The sequence below is a fragment of the Panthera onca genome, chromosome B1 (assembly GCF_046562875.1).
Source record: "Panthera onca isolate mPanOnc1 chromosome B1, mPanOnc1 haplotype 2, whole genome shotgun sequence".
NCBI lineage: Eukaryota > Metazoa > Chordata > Mammalia > Carnivora > Felidae > Panthera > Panthera onca.
In genome coordinates, this window is record NC_138342.1 from 34001974 (window position 1) to 34016916 (window position 14943).

A 14943-nucleotide genomic window follows, 5' to 3' on the forward strand; every position below is an offset into this window, starting at 1 on the left:
CGTTGGGCTCTATGCTGACAGCTTGGAGCCTGCGGCCTGCTTTGGATTCTGTGTCTCCCTCTCTGCCCCTCCCCTACTCACGCTCTGCCTCTCTCTCTCTCTCAAAAGTAAATAAACATTAAAAATTTAGAGAAAAATTGTTACATGGTCCATATATAGTTTTAAGTAGTCGTAACAAAAGGAACACTCATGCACACTGTGGAGGTTTTTCAATATGTCTACTTGTTTCCCTTTAGTACCTTTGCGGTTATCTCTCGGCCTGAATGTCTCTTCTCCCAGATCTTTCCATGGCTAACTCTTTGTCATTTGGGTCTTAGATTAAATGTCATCAGTGTCTTCCCTAGTGAGTCCTACGAAATATTTCAGTAAGAAATAAGACCGATCTAACACAAACTCTTTGAAAGAGGAAGAGGGAACACTTCCCACCTGCTTTACAAGGCCAACATAACCTGGGTACCGACATTGACAAGGACATTATAAGAAAAGAAATGATAGACCAATATCCCTCATAAATATAAACATAGAATAAAACTAAATAAAATTTTAGCAAATTGAATCCAGCAACATATAAAAAGGATGCAATATTTAAAATAGATCCTCTTAAATGTTTCTCAAAAGACGTAAATTAAAGGTTGGAATTCCTTTATTACTACTTTAGGTATTCAGATAATGCTTCTTTGACTAGGATATCATGTGACGCCTGGGTCCTAAGGGTCCTGGATTCATAAATACGACAAATATTCATCATGTCATTATAATTTGGGTCTTTGTCAAGAATTGAGATATATTTTAATTATGAAAGTAAAAGTAGTTGGTGACACTGTATAAAGTGTATTTTTTTAATGTTTATTTATTTTGAGGGAGAGAGCGCCTGCGTGCATGTGCATGCACGTGAGTGAGGGAGGGGTGGAGAGAGAGGAAGAGAGAGAATCCCAAGCAGGCTCTGTGCTGTCAGACGTGGGGCTTGATCTCACAAACTGTGAGATCATGACCTGAACCAAAACCAAGAGTCAGATGCTTCACCGACCAAGCCACCCAGGTGCCCCTAAAGTGTATTTTGATTCCAAAGTTTTCATTTTCAGTTTTGGTATTCTCAGTAACAGACATTTTCCTTGTCTTGCAGTTCAAGATATTTTGGAAGCTATATTAATAGACAGCTGTATCTTCCCAAGTACCACAATAGTAAGTAGACAACTTTTATATCATTAGCTGTCTCATGATTGTTATTTCGAAAGTATTAAAAAGCCTTTAGATTTAAATCCAACTAGTTTGCTTATTGCTGAGACCTTCAGAACACATCCTGAACTCTCTCCTACTTCTTTTTTTTTTTTAATTTTTTAACGTTTATTTATTTTTGAGACAGAGAGAGACATAGCATGAACGGGGGAGGGGCAGAGAGAGAGGGAGACACAGAATCGGAAGCAGGCTCCAGGCTCCAGGCTCTGAGCCATCAGCCCAGAGCCTGACGCGGGGCTCGAACTCACAGACTGCGAGATCATGACCTGAGCTGAAGTCAGACGTTTAACCGACTGAGCCACCCAGGCGCCCCACTCTCTCCTACTTCTAATACTGATTGTAGTCCTTTCATTGTGATGAACATACCAAATATTGTCTCTTTAAAATGGTTTATTTTTTTATTGTTTTTTTTTCTATTTGCAAGTTCTCTACCAATACAACCAGGCTATGTAAAAATAGTCATATTTCTGTTCTCTCATGAAAACATAGTGGAATGGAAAATATTACTATAGATGTTGTTTGTATACTTTTCTTTATGTGTGTTTCCCCCTGGTAGCCAGATCATTTGAGCAGTCTTATTATTGTGATGCTGTATGATTTTCAAGATAGAAAATTTGAAGCTCGTTTCCTTTCTGATAATGAAGAACCCATAGCAGAAGTTCAAGAAGTAGAGAACCTTCTTAACAGGTAATCGTAAAAGTGCAAAGGATGTTTTCTATGAAATAATTATTAGTATTTTCATTGGTATACGGTATGATGTGTAGATAAGTTTCAGAAATTTATGGAGAAAATATATAAAAGTTCATGTGTCTTGAGTTCCTTTACAAACAGCCTTGAACAGGTTAAACATTCTGTTTAAAATCAAGTTGTTTTTGAAAGCTTGAACTGTAAGATCCAACTTGTAAGTATTTGGAAAATCATGAAAAACTCCTAGTAATGTTTTAGCACATACATAAATTAAACTTCATTTGAAACACCTATTATTTATTTACTTACCTTTGTTTACAGCTCTTTAAAAAAAAAATCTAACGTGTATCAAATGAGAAAATTCCACTACTTGGGCAAATTAAAAAAAAAAAAGCTTCAACATAGTTAAGAAAAACAAACAAGTTTTAAATTTAAATTTGTTTTCTTTTTAGCCTAAATATTGGCAGAAACCTACCATGGGGATAATAATAGTACCTACCTAAAAAGGTCGTTCGGAAAATTAATTAAACAAATGCATGCAAAATGCTTAGCTTAGAGCCACACACAGGGTAGATGGTCAATAAATGTTAAGTGCTACTGTGGTTAGGGCTTTTGTTATCATGTTGTTGAACCTTAATGGAAAGCAGAATATAGCAACAACAACAATCTTGTAGGAAGATTTTTACCTAGTAAATAATCTGAAACAGTTATCAGTAGGATATCTGATTTTATATTGTTATGGGAAATCCAAGCGGTTTCATTTAAATTATTGAAGGCTGAGACCAGAGGATTAAGAACGGTGTAATAATAATAGCTTACATTTACTGAGCACTTAATATGTGTCAATCACTGTTGTAAGGAGCTCTTGTTAATAACAACACACGAGGAGGATACTGTTAGCAACCTGTATTTTGACACATGGAAAAACTGAGGCATAGACAGGTTACAGGAACCTACCTATTGCTATAGATCGGAGAAGGGAGTAGCCAGATTCAAATTCAGGAAGGTGGATTCCAGAGTCCAAGTGTTAACGATTTATATGCTACTACTCCTTCCACTTAGGATAGTGAGGTTTGGTTGATGTACTCTGGAAGATTAAAGATAAGACACAGTCATATCTCATGTCAGATGTAGCCATAAGAAATTTTAAGACAGCAAACAGCAAGAGCATTCAGAGGTACATGCCCTCTGTGTTAGATAAGTAAGATCTCACCCCTGTTTACTGTGTGGGTTTTTGGGTAACCACCTCACTGCCCATCCCACTAGTGGGTAACCTGCCTCCAACCACAGGTGTCCAAGATGGGTACAAGTACATCAGAGAAAAATTGGTGGGGCAATATGCCATGGGACAGGCTCAAAGTTTCAGGTTTGCTGAGCTTCTCTCAGTTTCTGTTTGACTTAGCAGGACTCGGGAGACATTGATGGAAGCCCCATCTTAGTCTCAGTGAGCCTAATGAGAGCTGAGTTTAGCCTGGGTCAGCCAGGAAAGCCATAGGGCTCTAACCAAGTAAGAAAGACCAGACTATGCTTTCAGCAGCTGCAGACTTTTAGCTGAATGCTAGCAAGACAGGTATGAATAGGACAGGCAAAGACCGTGACTCAGGAGGCCAGAGGAACCAGAAGATCCTACTGTCTAAGGATTCCTGATTCCCCAGACTTTTCCCTTTCCCCATCATACCATGCTACTCCTGCCTTGACACATACCGGTTACATTCTTGTCAGTGCAATAGTGTTTCCCCTTACACAAACCAATAAAGGCTTATATAATGCAAATCTTACTCACAAATTGATCGGTTTACCAAATTAACCAATTCATAGTATATTTAATTCATAATATGCTATAGGAGAAATGCATGTATAGTGATTGAATTGCAGAGAAGAGTAGAGCAGTATACATGTATAAAGATACCACCAGAGTGTTTTAATCAAGAGTCTCAGCTTTCAAGTAACAGAAGCCATCTTCAGTTAGTTTGAGCAAAAATGATAAAGATACTGGGATGTATCATATAAGTCAAAGACTCAGAAAGAGAATGAAATCAGGAATTGGAAAGATTAGGACTTTCTTTATCTCTGCTTTTTAATCTTTTTATTATTGTTACTTTTTAATTTACATCCAAGTTAGTTAGCATATAGTGCAACAATGATTTCAGGAGTAGATTCCTTGATGTCCCTTACCCCTTTAGCCCATCCCCCCTTCCACAACCCCTCCAGTAACCCTCTGTTTGTTCTCCATATTTAAGAGTCTCTTATGTTTTGTCCCCCTCCCTGTTTTTATATTATTTTTGTCTTCCTTCCTTTATGTTCATCTGTTTTGTTTCTTAAATTCCACATAGGAGTGAAGTCACATGATATTTGTCTTTCTCTGACTAATTTCGCTTAGCATAATACCCTCTAGTTCCATCCAGGTAGTTGCAAATGGAAAGATTTCATTCTTTTTGATTGCCGAGTAATACTCCATTGTGTGTGTGTGTGTGTGTGTGTGTGTGCATATACACAATATATATATATACCACGTCTTCTTTATCCGTTCATCCATCGATGGACATTTGGACTCTTTCCATACTTTGGCTATTGTTGATAGTGATGCTATAAACATGGGGGTGCATGTGTCCCTTTGAAACAGCATACTTGTATCCCTTGGATAAATACCTAATAGTGCAATTGCTGGGTCATAGGGTAGTTCTGTTTTTAGTTTTTTGAGGAATCTCCATACTGTTTTCCAGAGTGGCTGCACCAGTTTGTATTCCCACCAGCAGTGCAAAAGAGATCCTCTTTCTCCGCATACTCGCCAACATTTGTCCTTGCCTGAGTTGTTAATGTTAGCCATTCTGACAGGGTGAGTTGGTGTCTCCTTGTGGTTTTGATTTGTATTTCCCTGATGATGAGTGATGTTGAGCATTTTTTCATGTGTCGGTTGGCCATCTGGATGTCTTCGTTGGAGAAGTGTCTATTCATGTCTTTTGCTTATTTCATCACTGGATTATTTGTTTTTTGGGTGTGGAGTTTGTTCTTTATAGATTTTGGATACTAACCCTTTATCTGATATGTTATTTGCAAATATCTTCTCCCATTCTGTCTGTTGCCTTTTAGTTTTGCTGATTGTTTCCTTCTCTGTGCAGAAGTTTTTTATCTTGATGAGGTTCCAATAGTTCATTTTTGCTTTTGTTTCCCTTGCCTCTGGAGACATGTTGAGTAAGAAGTTGCTGCGGCCAAGGTCAAAGAGGTTTTTGCCTGCTTTCTCCTTGAGGATTTTGATGGTTTCCTGTCTTACCTTTAGGTTTTTCATCCATTTTGAGTTTATTTTTGTGTATGGTGTAAGAAAGTGGTCCAGGTTCATTTTTCTGCGTGTTGCTGTCCAGTTTTCCCAGCACCACTTGCTGAAGAGACTGTCTTTATTCCATTGGATATTCTTTCCTGCTTTGTCAAAGACTGGTTGGCCATACATTTGTAGGTCCATTTCTGGGTTTCTATTCTGTTCCGTTGATCTGAGTGTCTGTTTTTGTGCCAGTAGCAGAATGTCTTGATGAGTACAGCTTTGTAATACAGCTTGAAGTCCTTTTAATCTTTTTATCTCTGCTTCTCTCTTAGTATCTGCTTCATTCTCTTTTTCTCTTCCTATCTGCCTCTGTGCTTCTCTAGTCTACATGGAAAAAGCCCTACTCTTGCACCCCAGTTCCTGAGCTTACATGTTACAGCTGTCTTGTAGTATCTTCATGTAGACTAACTTATTTTATCATCTCCATACACCAATTCTAAATTCTAGCTCCCCCAGGAATTTGATTGGCTCCATGTGGTTCAGGTGCCTTCCTTTGAGCCAATCCCCCGTAGCCAATAGAGTGGGATTCTGAACTCAGACAGGACATTGACCTGTAGCTCAACCTCTGTAGATCTTCTGGGGTTTAGGGCTGGGTGCTGTTTTCCCCAGGGAAGTAGAATCATTGTCAGCTTAAAATGTACCTTACTAAGTTTCTACTGAGGGGATAAAAACTAATTTTAGGAGGTGAGAGAGGAAGTAATTATTTAGCAAGAAACTGAATAAGAATGATTTCTTTCTTATGAAAATTCTGCTTGATCTTTGTTGTTATTGTCTCTACCAGAGATCCTTGTGTTTTATATTCTATGTACCAACTTGTATCTTTTCCTTCATTTATTCATGGCTTTGGAGATATAATCCAAGATGACACGTATTATCATTTTTGACATATGCAAAGTCCTTATGAACTCCTTCCTTGTATAAAATCAATTATGTTTTTAATACTATGTGCACGGGTTAAATAAAAAGATACCACAACCTCTTCCTTTCTTATTTCCCATGCCCTCACACTAGCCCAAAAATCTTCCTGCCAAATAATTTGTTGGACTTTTGTGAGGCAGAATTGGAGAATGAGCAGTGAAAGACTAGAGAGGCAGCAGCAGGGGAAAGAGTTAGTAGTCTATCCTCCCAAACCACCCAAAACTACTCATCCTGAAATCTTCCACATTACATTCAGGTGCCAACATCTGCCTAGACACATCCTTGATTCTTCTTTCCTCCCCATCCCTGTGCCCATACCATACCTAATGCTGTAACTCCATTTGGAAAACATGCTTCATGATCTACTTCTTTCCTTTTCCACGACTACATTGCAATTTTCCAAGCCACCAGCTTACTACACTAGCTTCATCATTGATTTCCCTGCCTATAACTCATTCCTTCCCGCAATCTGTTCTCCATGGCAGGTAGAGTGATATTTTTTAAATATAAATTATTTGGTCATGAGAGAGTATCTTGGGTTAGACTTACTGTAAACAACTAGAAAACTGGACAAAATATATGAGGCAAAGATTTTGGCCATTAGACAAGAAGCAGCACAGAAACTTTATCCCTGAGAAAATGAGACCAAATGAGGTAAGCATTAGAACAGTCCTGGCTTTATGCCTCAAGGTACTTTCCAACTGAAGTACAGGAAGGGAGATCCCAAGAGGAAAACAGTAGTCTCACTAGGAAAACAGAGATCAGAATTTTGGAAGGTTGGATGATCATTTGTCTTTCCTTCTTTATTCTATTAAAGTGGTAAGGTAATTTATATTGAATGATTTGTGAATGTTAAAACCAATCAGGCACTTAGGGGATAAATTACATTTGCTCAGATATATCCCTTTTCTTGTCTTCCCCAATTCTTTCATTCCCAGTTTCTCATTTGCCGAAATACTCCCTGAATACTTGTTCATGGGCTTGTTTAAAAAAAATTTTTTTTTAAGTTTTTTAAAATTTACTTAAGCAATCTCTACACCCCATGTGGGACCCGAATTCACAACCCTGAGATCAAGAGTTGCATGCTCTTCTGACTGAGCCAGCCAGGCACCCCTGTTCATGGGTTTTTATATCTCATATTCTTTCCACACCTTCTTTGCAAATTCTTAGGCTATTTCACTTAATTAGTGAATATTCTGAAACAGTTGTCAGTACGATGTCTGATTTTATATTCATAGGGGAAATTCAGGCAATTGACTGAATTATTTTTGGCATTAAGAAAATATTCAATTAATATTTAAAGGGAAACAGATAAACACAATACACAAAAATAAATTTGGAATGGATTAAAGACTTGAATGTAAGAACAGAAACCATAAAACTCCTAGAATAAAACATAGGCGGTAAGCTCTTTGGCTTATCAGCAATATTTGTTTGGACCAGTCTCCTTAGGCAAGGGTAACAAAAACTAAAGCAAATAAACAAAAGCCAAAGTAAATAAAAGCTTTTCCACAGAGAAAGAAATCATCAATAAAAAGGCAAGCTACTAAATGGGAGAAGATATTTGCAAATCACACATCCAATAAGAGGTTAATGTCAAAAATATATAAAGAACTTACACAACTTAATATAAAAAAAATACAACTGATTTAAAAAAGTGGAAAGGGCTTGAACAGACATTTTTCCGAAAGAAGGCAAACAGATGGCCAACAGGCACATGAAAAGATGTTCAACAGCCTACTCATCAGAGAAATGTAATTCAAAACCATCATGAGATGCCTGACACCTGTCAGATTGGGAATTATCAAAAAGACAAAAAATAACAAGTGTTGGCAAGGATGTGGAGAAAAGGGAATCCTTATATGCTCTTGGTGGGAATGTAAATTAGTGCAGCCACTATGTAAAACACTGTGAAGGGTCCTCAAAAAATAAAAATAGAACTACTATATGATCCAGCAATTCCAATTCTGGATCTTTACCCAAAGAAAATGAAAACACCAATTCAAAGAGACGTGCTCCCTTGTATTCATGGCAGCGTTATTTACAGTAGCCAAGATATGGAAGCAATAGATGAATGAAGATGTAAGATAGATATATATATATATATATATATATATATATATATATATATATATATCTTACACACACATATATAATGTGAGCTCAGCCATATATATGATATATATATATATATATATATATATATATATATATATATATATAAACTCAGCCATAAAAAAGAATGAAGTCTTGGGGCACCTGGGTGGCTCAGTTGAACCACCCAGTTGAATGAAGTCCAACTTGATTTTGGCTCAGGTCATGATCCCAGGGTCATGGGATAGAGCCCCATGTAGGGCTCCACACTGAGCATGGAGCCTGCCTAAGATTCTCTTTTTCTCCCTCTGCCCCTCTCCCCTGCTTGCGTGCACTCTCTTTCTCAAATAAGTTAAAAAAAAGAATGAAGTATTGCCATTTGCAACTACATGAATGGACCTAGAGGGTATTATGCTAAGTGAAATAAATAAAAGACAAATACCATATGATTTCACTTATATGTGGAATCTAAAATTTAAAACAAGTGAACACACAAACAAAAAACAAAAATAGACTTATAGATATAGAAAACAAAATATCGGTTACCAGAGGAGGGATTGGGGTGACCAAAATGGGTGAAGGGGATTAAGAAATATAAACTTCCAGTTATAAAATAAATAAGTCACGGGGATATAATATATAGCATAGGGAATATAGTCAATAATATTCTAATAACTTTGGTGACAGATAACTAGACTTAACATGGGGATCATTTCATAATGTCAAATGATATATACCTGAAACTAATAGGATATTGTATGTCATGTATACATCAATTAAAAAATAATAAGTAAAGAAATTGAAGGAAAATGGTGTATTAGGATTCTGTTCTGCCAACTGATAGATAGTACCCCAACTCAAACAAGATTTGGCAAAATAAAGAATTTATTATAAGGTATTTCATGAAGGATTGAACATTGAAATGGCAGAAAGGGCAGTGATGTGGCTATGCTTCTACTCAGTCCTGTGACTTAAATATCATCAGGATCCTCTTTGACTGTAGTCACTGCTCTGTGTGCTTTGGCTTCATTCTTTTCTCTTTCTTTGTTCCTGGATTGGGAAACTTGGCTGCTGACAACTCAGGAGCTTTACATCTTACAGCACCAAACACTAGAAAGACTGGCTTGATTCTCTCTTGCTACATCCAAAAATTGCTTGACCCTGCCTTGAGTCAAGGGCCCACCCTCTGCCAATCAGCTGTGGCCAAGGAGACTGAGTCACTTAGGGACACCTTCCAAGAAAATTGTATGACTAGAAGGAGGAAAGGAACATTTTCAGGAGAGGGGGATTTCTATTCCCAGAAGGAAAGCAGCAGCCCTTAGAGTGCAAACCAGTAGGTTTCTACTATAAAAGGAAACATTGATATGCTAAATGTGTCTGCTAAGGGCAAGAACTTCCCATTAACTAGGTATAATCATAGCCCCACCGTGATCAGCTGCTAGTCAGAATAACATTCCCTGACTTAGGAAAAGCAACACAAAAACATATAGGAAATATGCCTTTTCTCACCTGTGTGGTTGTGACAGAGACATGATATTCCTAAAATATAGGCTTTTCGTTGTTACTTTATTCTTAGCAAATTGCATTTCTCCACTACATCATGAATCATCACTGACTTATTCAAAATAACCCACATGGTTTCTTATGAAAAATAAGAGAATAAAACCTATTATAAGCAAGTGATTTGGATATTTTCTTTTGTATTTATGTATTATCTAAATATATTAGAACATATTTCTGTTTACCTTCTATCCATTTTTTCTCTTAATTATGTTTTTCCAGTGGTCTATAGGAATAAATATGAAAATGGTATACCCCCCCTTTTTTTCTGAAAAATACTGCAACTCCTTTATTATATTTAGAAATCCAATAAACCTCTAATTACATAGAATAATTAATGGAAACATTGGGGATAATTCTTTTTGCCATTATTATTAGATTTAAAGTTTTTTGGGACATACTGTATTAGGTATTATTTGATATTGTATATGTTTATTTCATGTGAGGCCTAGGATACTGTTATCTTCCTTTAGAGGCAGCCTATACTTTTGCTACTGGAAGGCTGCAACTAGACCTGGGGCACTAACAAACCCAGGTGACTTCGTATTCTGGGGTTGAAATGATTGGAAGCTGGGCTTCATTCCTTGTGAAGGCCAGTTATTCCTTTTTACTTTATTCCTGGGGTTGTCTTTTGGCGACCCAGTTCAAAGCCTGAGGACATTATCAAAGCCCCCCTTCCATAAAGTTGGCATGCCTCAGATTTCCATTTTTGTTCCCTATGGCCAATGAGTTGTCTTTAGCTCTGCGTATCTCTCAACTTCTCAGGCACGTATTTCAGAATTGGCAGATACTTTTTCATATATGATGCTTCTTCTACTTGGAACACTGGACAGCTTGTCTCACATACCCCCTCATCCCTTATTCCTGGCTAACTCCTACTTATACCCTTATGGCTTAGCCTAAATATGATTCCTGGGAAACTTTCCTTGAATCCCCTTGAGTCACCATAGTATCCTGCCTTCCTTTGTCATAAATACTTATGACATTGAAAATTAGTTGCTTTGTCTCCCCTTACCAGACTCTACATTTTGTGATATCAGGAACAGTGTCTTCCTTGCTTATCCCTATGTTTCTGGGACATAAAACAGTACCTGGAATATAGTAAGGAAGAAAATATTTGTTCATGAATTAATTGATATTTCTCTATTCTTAAATGGCCTTCCATTTCCTACAGAAAACACTCCCACTTCCCATGCATGGGTATATAAGATTTTTGGTGATTTGAGGCCTGGATCTCTCACCACCCCATATTCTACAAATATGCTTTGCCGTTTAACATCTCTGTATCTTTATTGTACTCTGCCTTCTGTGTGTCTTTTCTCCTTTTGTGGTCTGGAAAACTCTTGTTCCTCCTTTAATAGTTCAAGTTTCTCCTTCTCTTAGAAGTCACTTTGGGCTGATTTTTGTTCTTTTTCTGATACATTCAATTTGTTCTTTATCTGTGTATCTTACAACATTCATCACGTTGTGCTCTAATTGTTTATATGTCTATTATACCACCAAGTTATAAGTTACATAAGGGTGGAAGCCCAGGTTTGATCACACTTCTTAATTAACAATATTAAAAGAATAGGCATATTAATTATTATCACTTCTTGAATAGCTTGACTTGGAAGTACATTTTCAAAAGTATCTTGGCTACAATTCTGTAAGTTAGATATTAGTTCCTAATTCCTAGTGCTTAGAAAAGCTAAATAACCTATCTAATGTCATGTAGCTAGTAATTGGTGGAACCAGAATTTGAATCCAGGTAGCCTGATTGCAGAGTCCAAACCATACTGTCTGGAGAGACAGAGGGAGAGAATGGCAGAGGGAGAGGAAGAAGGGATGTGGTGTGCTATTAAGAGGGGCAAAAATAGTTCCATGTGTGGCCAGATTTGTGGATGGGAGTGGTGGGAATGTGGAAACTGAGGACTGAAGAGTTGGTTCAGGTTAAATTATTAATATCCTAGTGTATCATGATAAAGAGTTTAGATTCTGTCCTGTAGCTAATGAGTTCATTTTGGATGTAAGCTTAGAAATTACATAACTACAATTTAACATATAGAAAGACAGCTTTCGCTGTTTCCGGGCAAACAGAGGTAATTAGGCAACCCTCTGTGATAATGTTCAAATTATAGCAGGAGGTGGACTTCTGGATCCAGAATGTTGAGAATGGTTTTTGCTTCCATTTTCATCATTGCAGTCCACCTACACCTGTGGAAGAAGTTTTTTAGTAACCACAGGATGTTTCATTTATAAATGTAATACATGTCTGGTTATCTTAATAGCATTTGGATTTGGTCTTTATCCTCAATCTGATATTGTGTATTTATACAAAAATCTTTATAACTGTATATATACTTTAAATTATTTTTGTGTGATTAAATTAAATTAAAATTCACAGTCTGAGCTCCGTCAGTTCAGTGTCTGACTCTTGATTTCTGCTCAGGTCATGATCTCAGGGTCATAAGATTGGGCCCTGCATCAGTTTCCGCACTGGACATGGAGCCTTCTTAAGATTTTCTCTCTTTCTCTCTCTCTCTCCCTCCCTCACTCCCTCCCTCCCTCCCTCCCTCCCTCTACCCCTGTGTGCACACACACTCTCTCTCAAAAATAAACAAATAAACAAATATAAACAAAATAGGGGCACCTGGGTGGCTCAGTTGGTTAAGCATCCACCTCTTGATTCTGGCTTGAGTCATGATCTCATGGTACATGAGATTGAGCCCTGTGTCTGGCTCTGCCCTGGTGGTATGGAGCCTGCTTGGGATTCTTTCTCTCCCTCTCTCTCAGCCCCTCCCCTGTGCTCACCTATACACGTGCTCTCTCTCTCTCAAAATAAATAAATAAACATTTAAAATAAAAATAAAAATGGGTGCCTGGGTGGCTCAGACAGTTAAGTGTCTGACTTTGGCTCAGGTCATGATCTCACATTTTGTGAGTTTGAGCTGAGTTTGAGCCCCATATTGGGCTCTCTGCTGTCAGTGCAGAGCCTGCTTTGGATCCTCTCAGGGCACCTGGGTGGCTCACTGGGTTAAGTGGCAGACTCTTAATTTCTTCTCAGATTCATGAGTTCAAGCCCCACATCGGGCTCTGCTCTGTTTTTTGTTCTGGGATCATCGGAACTGGGAAGGACATGATACAGATTCATGACAGTTCCTTAATCTTATTAAGAATACACTGTTGGCAACTATGACAATAACTAGCTATAATGAGTATCTGCCATGTGCCAGGCACTGTGCTGAGTATTTTACACACATGGTTGGTAATCACCACATTAAGGTAATGTGACCACATTCTACAGATGAGAAAACAGGCTGAGAAAAGAGATTCATTAATAAACCTGAGGTCACACAGCTAGTAAGTGACAGAAACTGAATTTAACTTCAAATTTGTCTGACTAAATTCCACACCTCTTTCACTACATAAAATTTCTTTCAATCAGCAATTGAGATAAATATCTGAGGAGATTCATATCTGTACAGAAGCAGCAAAAACTGAAAAAAGGAAGCAGGATTATCGGATTTCTAATTTTAAATATTATTTTATACTATGAAAATTTGAAGTAGAATTACAGAAATAGTTGTTAGAATTCTAAGTCTAATTTGTGAATTTTTCTAGTGGAAAATTGATAGTCTCGTCTTCAATGCAGTAGTCACCAAAAATGGATTTTCTGTCTCTAGTTTTAAGATAAAATTGGCTGCAGCATTGGCAAGATGTCGAATCAAACACGATGCCCTTTCAATTTACCACATTCTTCCAGAAACAGTTAGGAACCAGGAACTAAGGGCCTCCACTTTGCCACTTTATGCTTGGATAAATACTTGTAAAATCAGGTAAGAGTTTTAATCAAATCCTTTATTTTTATTTCAAGTTGCTAGCCTTTCTAAATAATGTGATAAGAAATACTACCTTTCTCCTCGGTGGACATGTCTAGGGGAGTGACTGGGAAATCATGATTTAGTTCAGGATCCTATCAACAAATTCCCTGAAAACTGGTACAGTGTCTCTGAAAAACAGTATGGAGGTTCCCCAAAAAGTTAAAAATAGAACTACTCTATGATCCAGCAATTACACTACTAGGTATTTACCCAAAGGATACAAAAATTGGATTTGAAGGGGTACATACACCCCGATGTTTATAGCAGCATTATCAATAATAGCCAAACTATGGACAGAGCCTAAATGCCCATCAATTGATGAATGGATACAGATACAATGGAATATAACTTAGCCATCAAAAAGAATGAGATCTTGCCATTTGCAATGACATGAATAGAGCTAGAGGGTATTGTGCTAAGCAAAATGTCAGTCAGAGAAAGACAAATACCATACAATTCATCATATGGGGAATTTAAACAAACAAAAGATGAACACATGGGAAGTGGGGAGAAAAAAAGAGGGAAACAAACCATAAGAGACTCTTAATGATAGAGAACAAACAGAGTTGATCGAGGGAGATGCATGGGGGAGGGCACTTGTTATGATGAGCACTGGGTGTTATATGTAAATTATGAATCACTGAATTCTACTCCTGAAACCAATATTGCACTGTATGTTAACTAACTAGAATTTAAATAAAAATTAAAAAAAAAAACCACCAAATTCCTAAATGGTAATTACATAAATATGTTAACTTTTCTGTCTTTAATTATCTTTTAACTTATTGTTGGCTAAAATTATAAGTTCCATTAAATGCAATAAATGCAGTGATACTTTTTTTTGGGGGGGGGGAAAGATGGTAATGTTAAATGCATTTTTAATATATTTTTAATTACAACCTAATATTGCATATTTACAGCCCTGAAGAAGTTTATTATAGTTTGAAGAAAAGAGGCTATAATAAAGTCAAATCTGTATTGCATATTGATGATAAAGTCTTTGCTGTGGACCAACATTGCTATGATGTCTTAATTTTTCCATCTCATCTTAAAAATAATCTTCTAAATATAGATCTTTTCAAAGATTATAAACTTATATTTCAGGTAAGCATTTACTTTCATTGTGATTCTCAATAATCCTACTTATTCAAAGAATCTCTCTACTTAAAAATAAAACCTAACACGGGGCACCTGGGTGGCTCAGTGGGTTCAGTGTTGAACTCTTGATTTCGGCTCAGGTCATGATCTCATGGTTTGTAAGATCAAGCA

At 37.1% G+C, this 14943-nt stretch overlaps 1 protein-coding gene across 2 annotated transcripts in view; it reads left to right on the forward strand.

Moving 5' to 3' along the window:
* Positions 1-14943, forward strand: part of NSUN7 (NOP2/Sun RNA methyltransferase family member 7) — a 52319-nt gene that overhangs the window by 9317 nt on the left and 28059 nt on the right. For both annotated transcript variants that reach the window (XM_078446175.2, XM_060655170.3), the window contains exons 3-6: positions 1124-1182; positions 1793-1923; positions 13477-13629; positions 14595-14778. In XM_078446175.2, coding sequence (XP_078302301.1) covers positions 1124-1182; positions 1793-1923; positions 13477-13629; positions 14595-14778 — 527 coding nt within the window. The remainder of the gene's footprint in view (positions 1-1123; positions 1183-1792; positions 1924-13476; positions 13630-14594; positions 14779-14943) is intronic.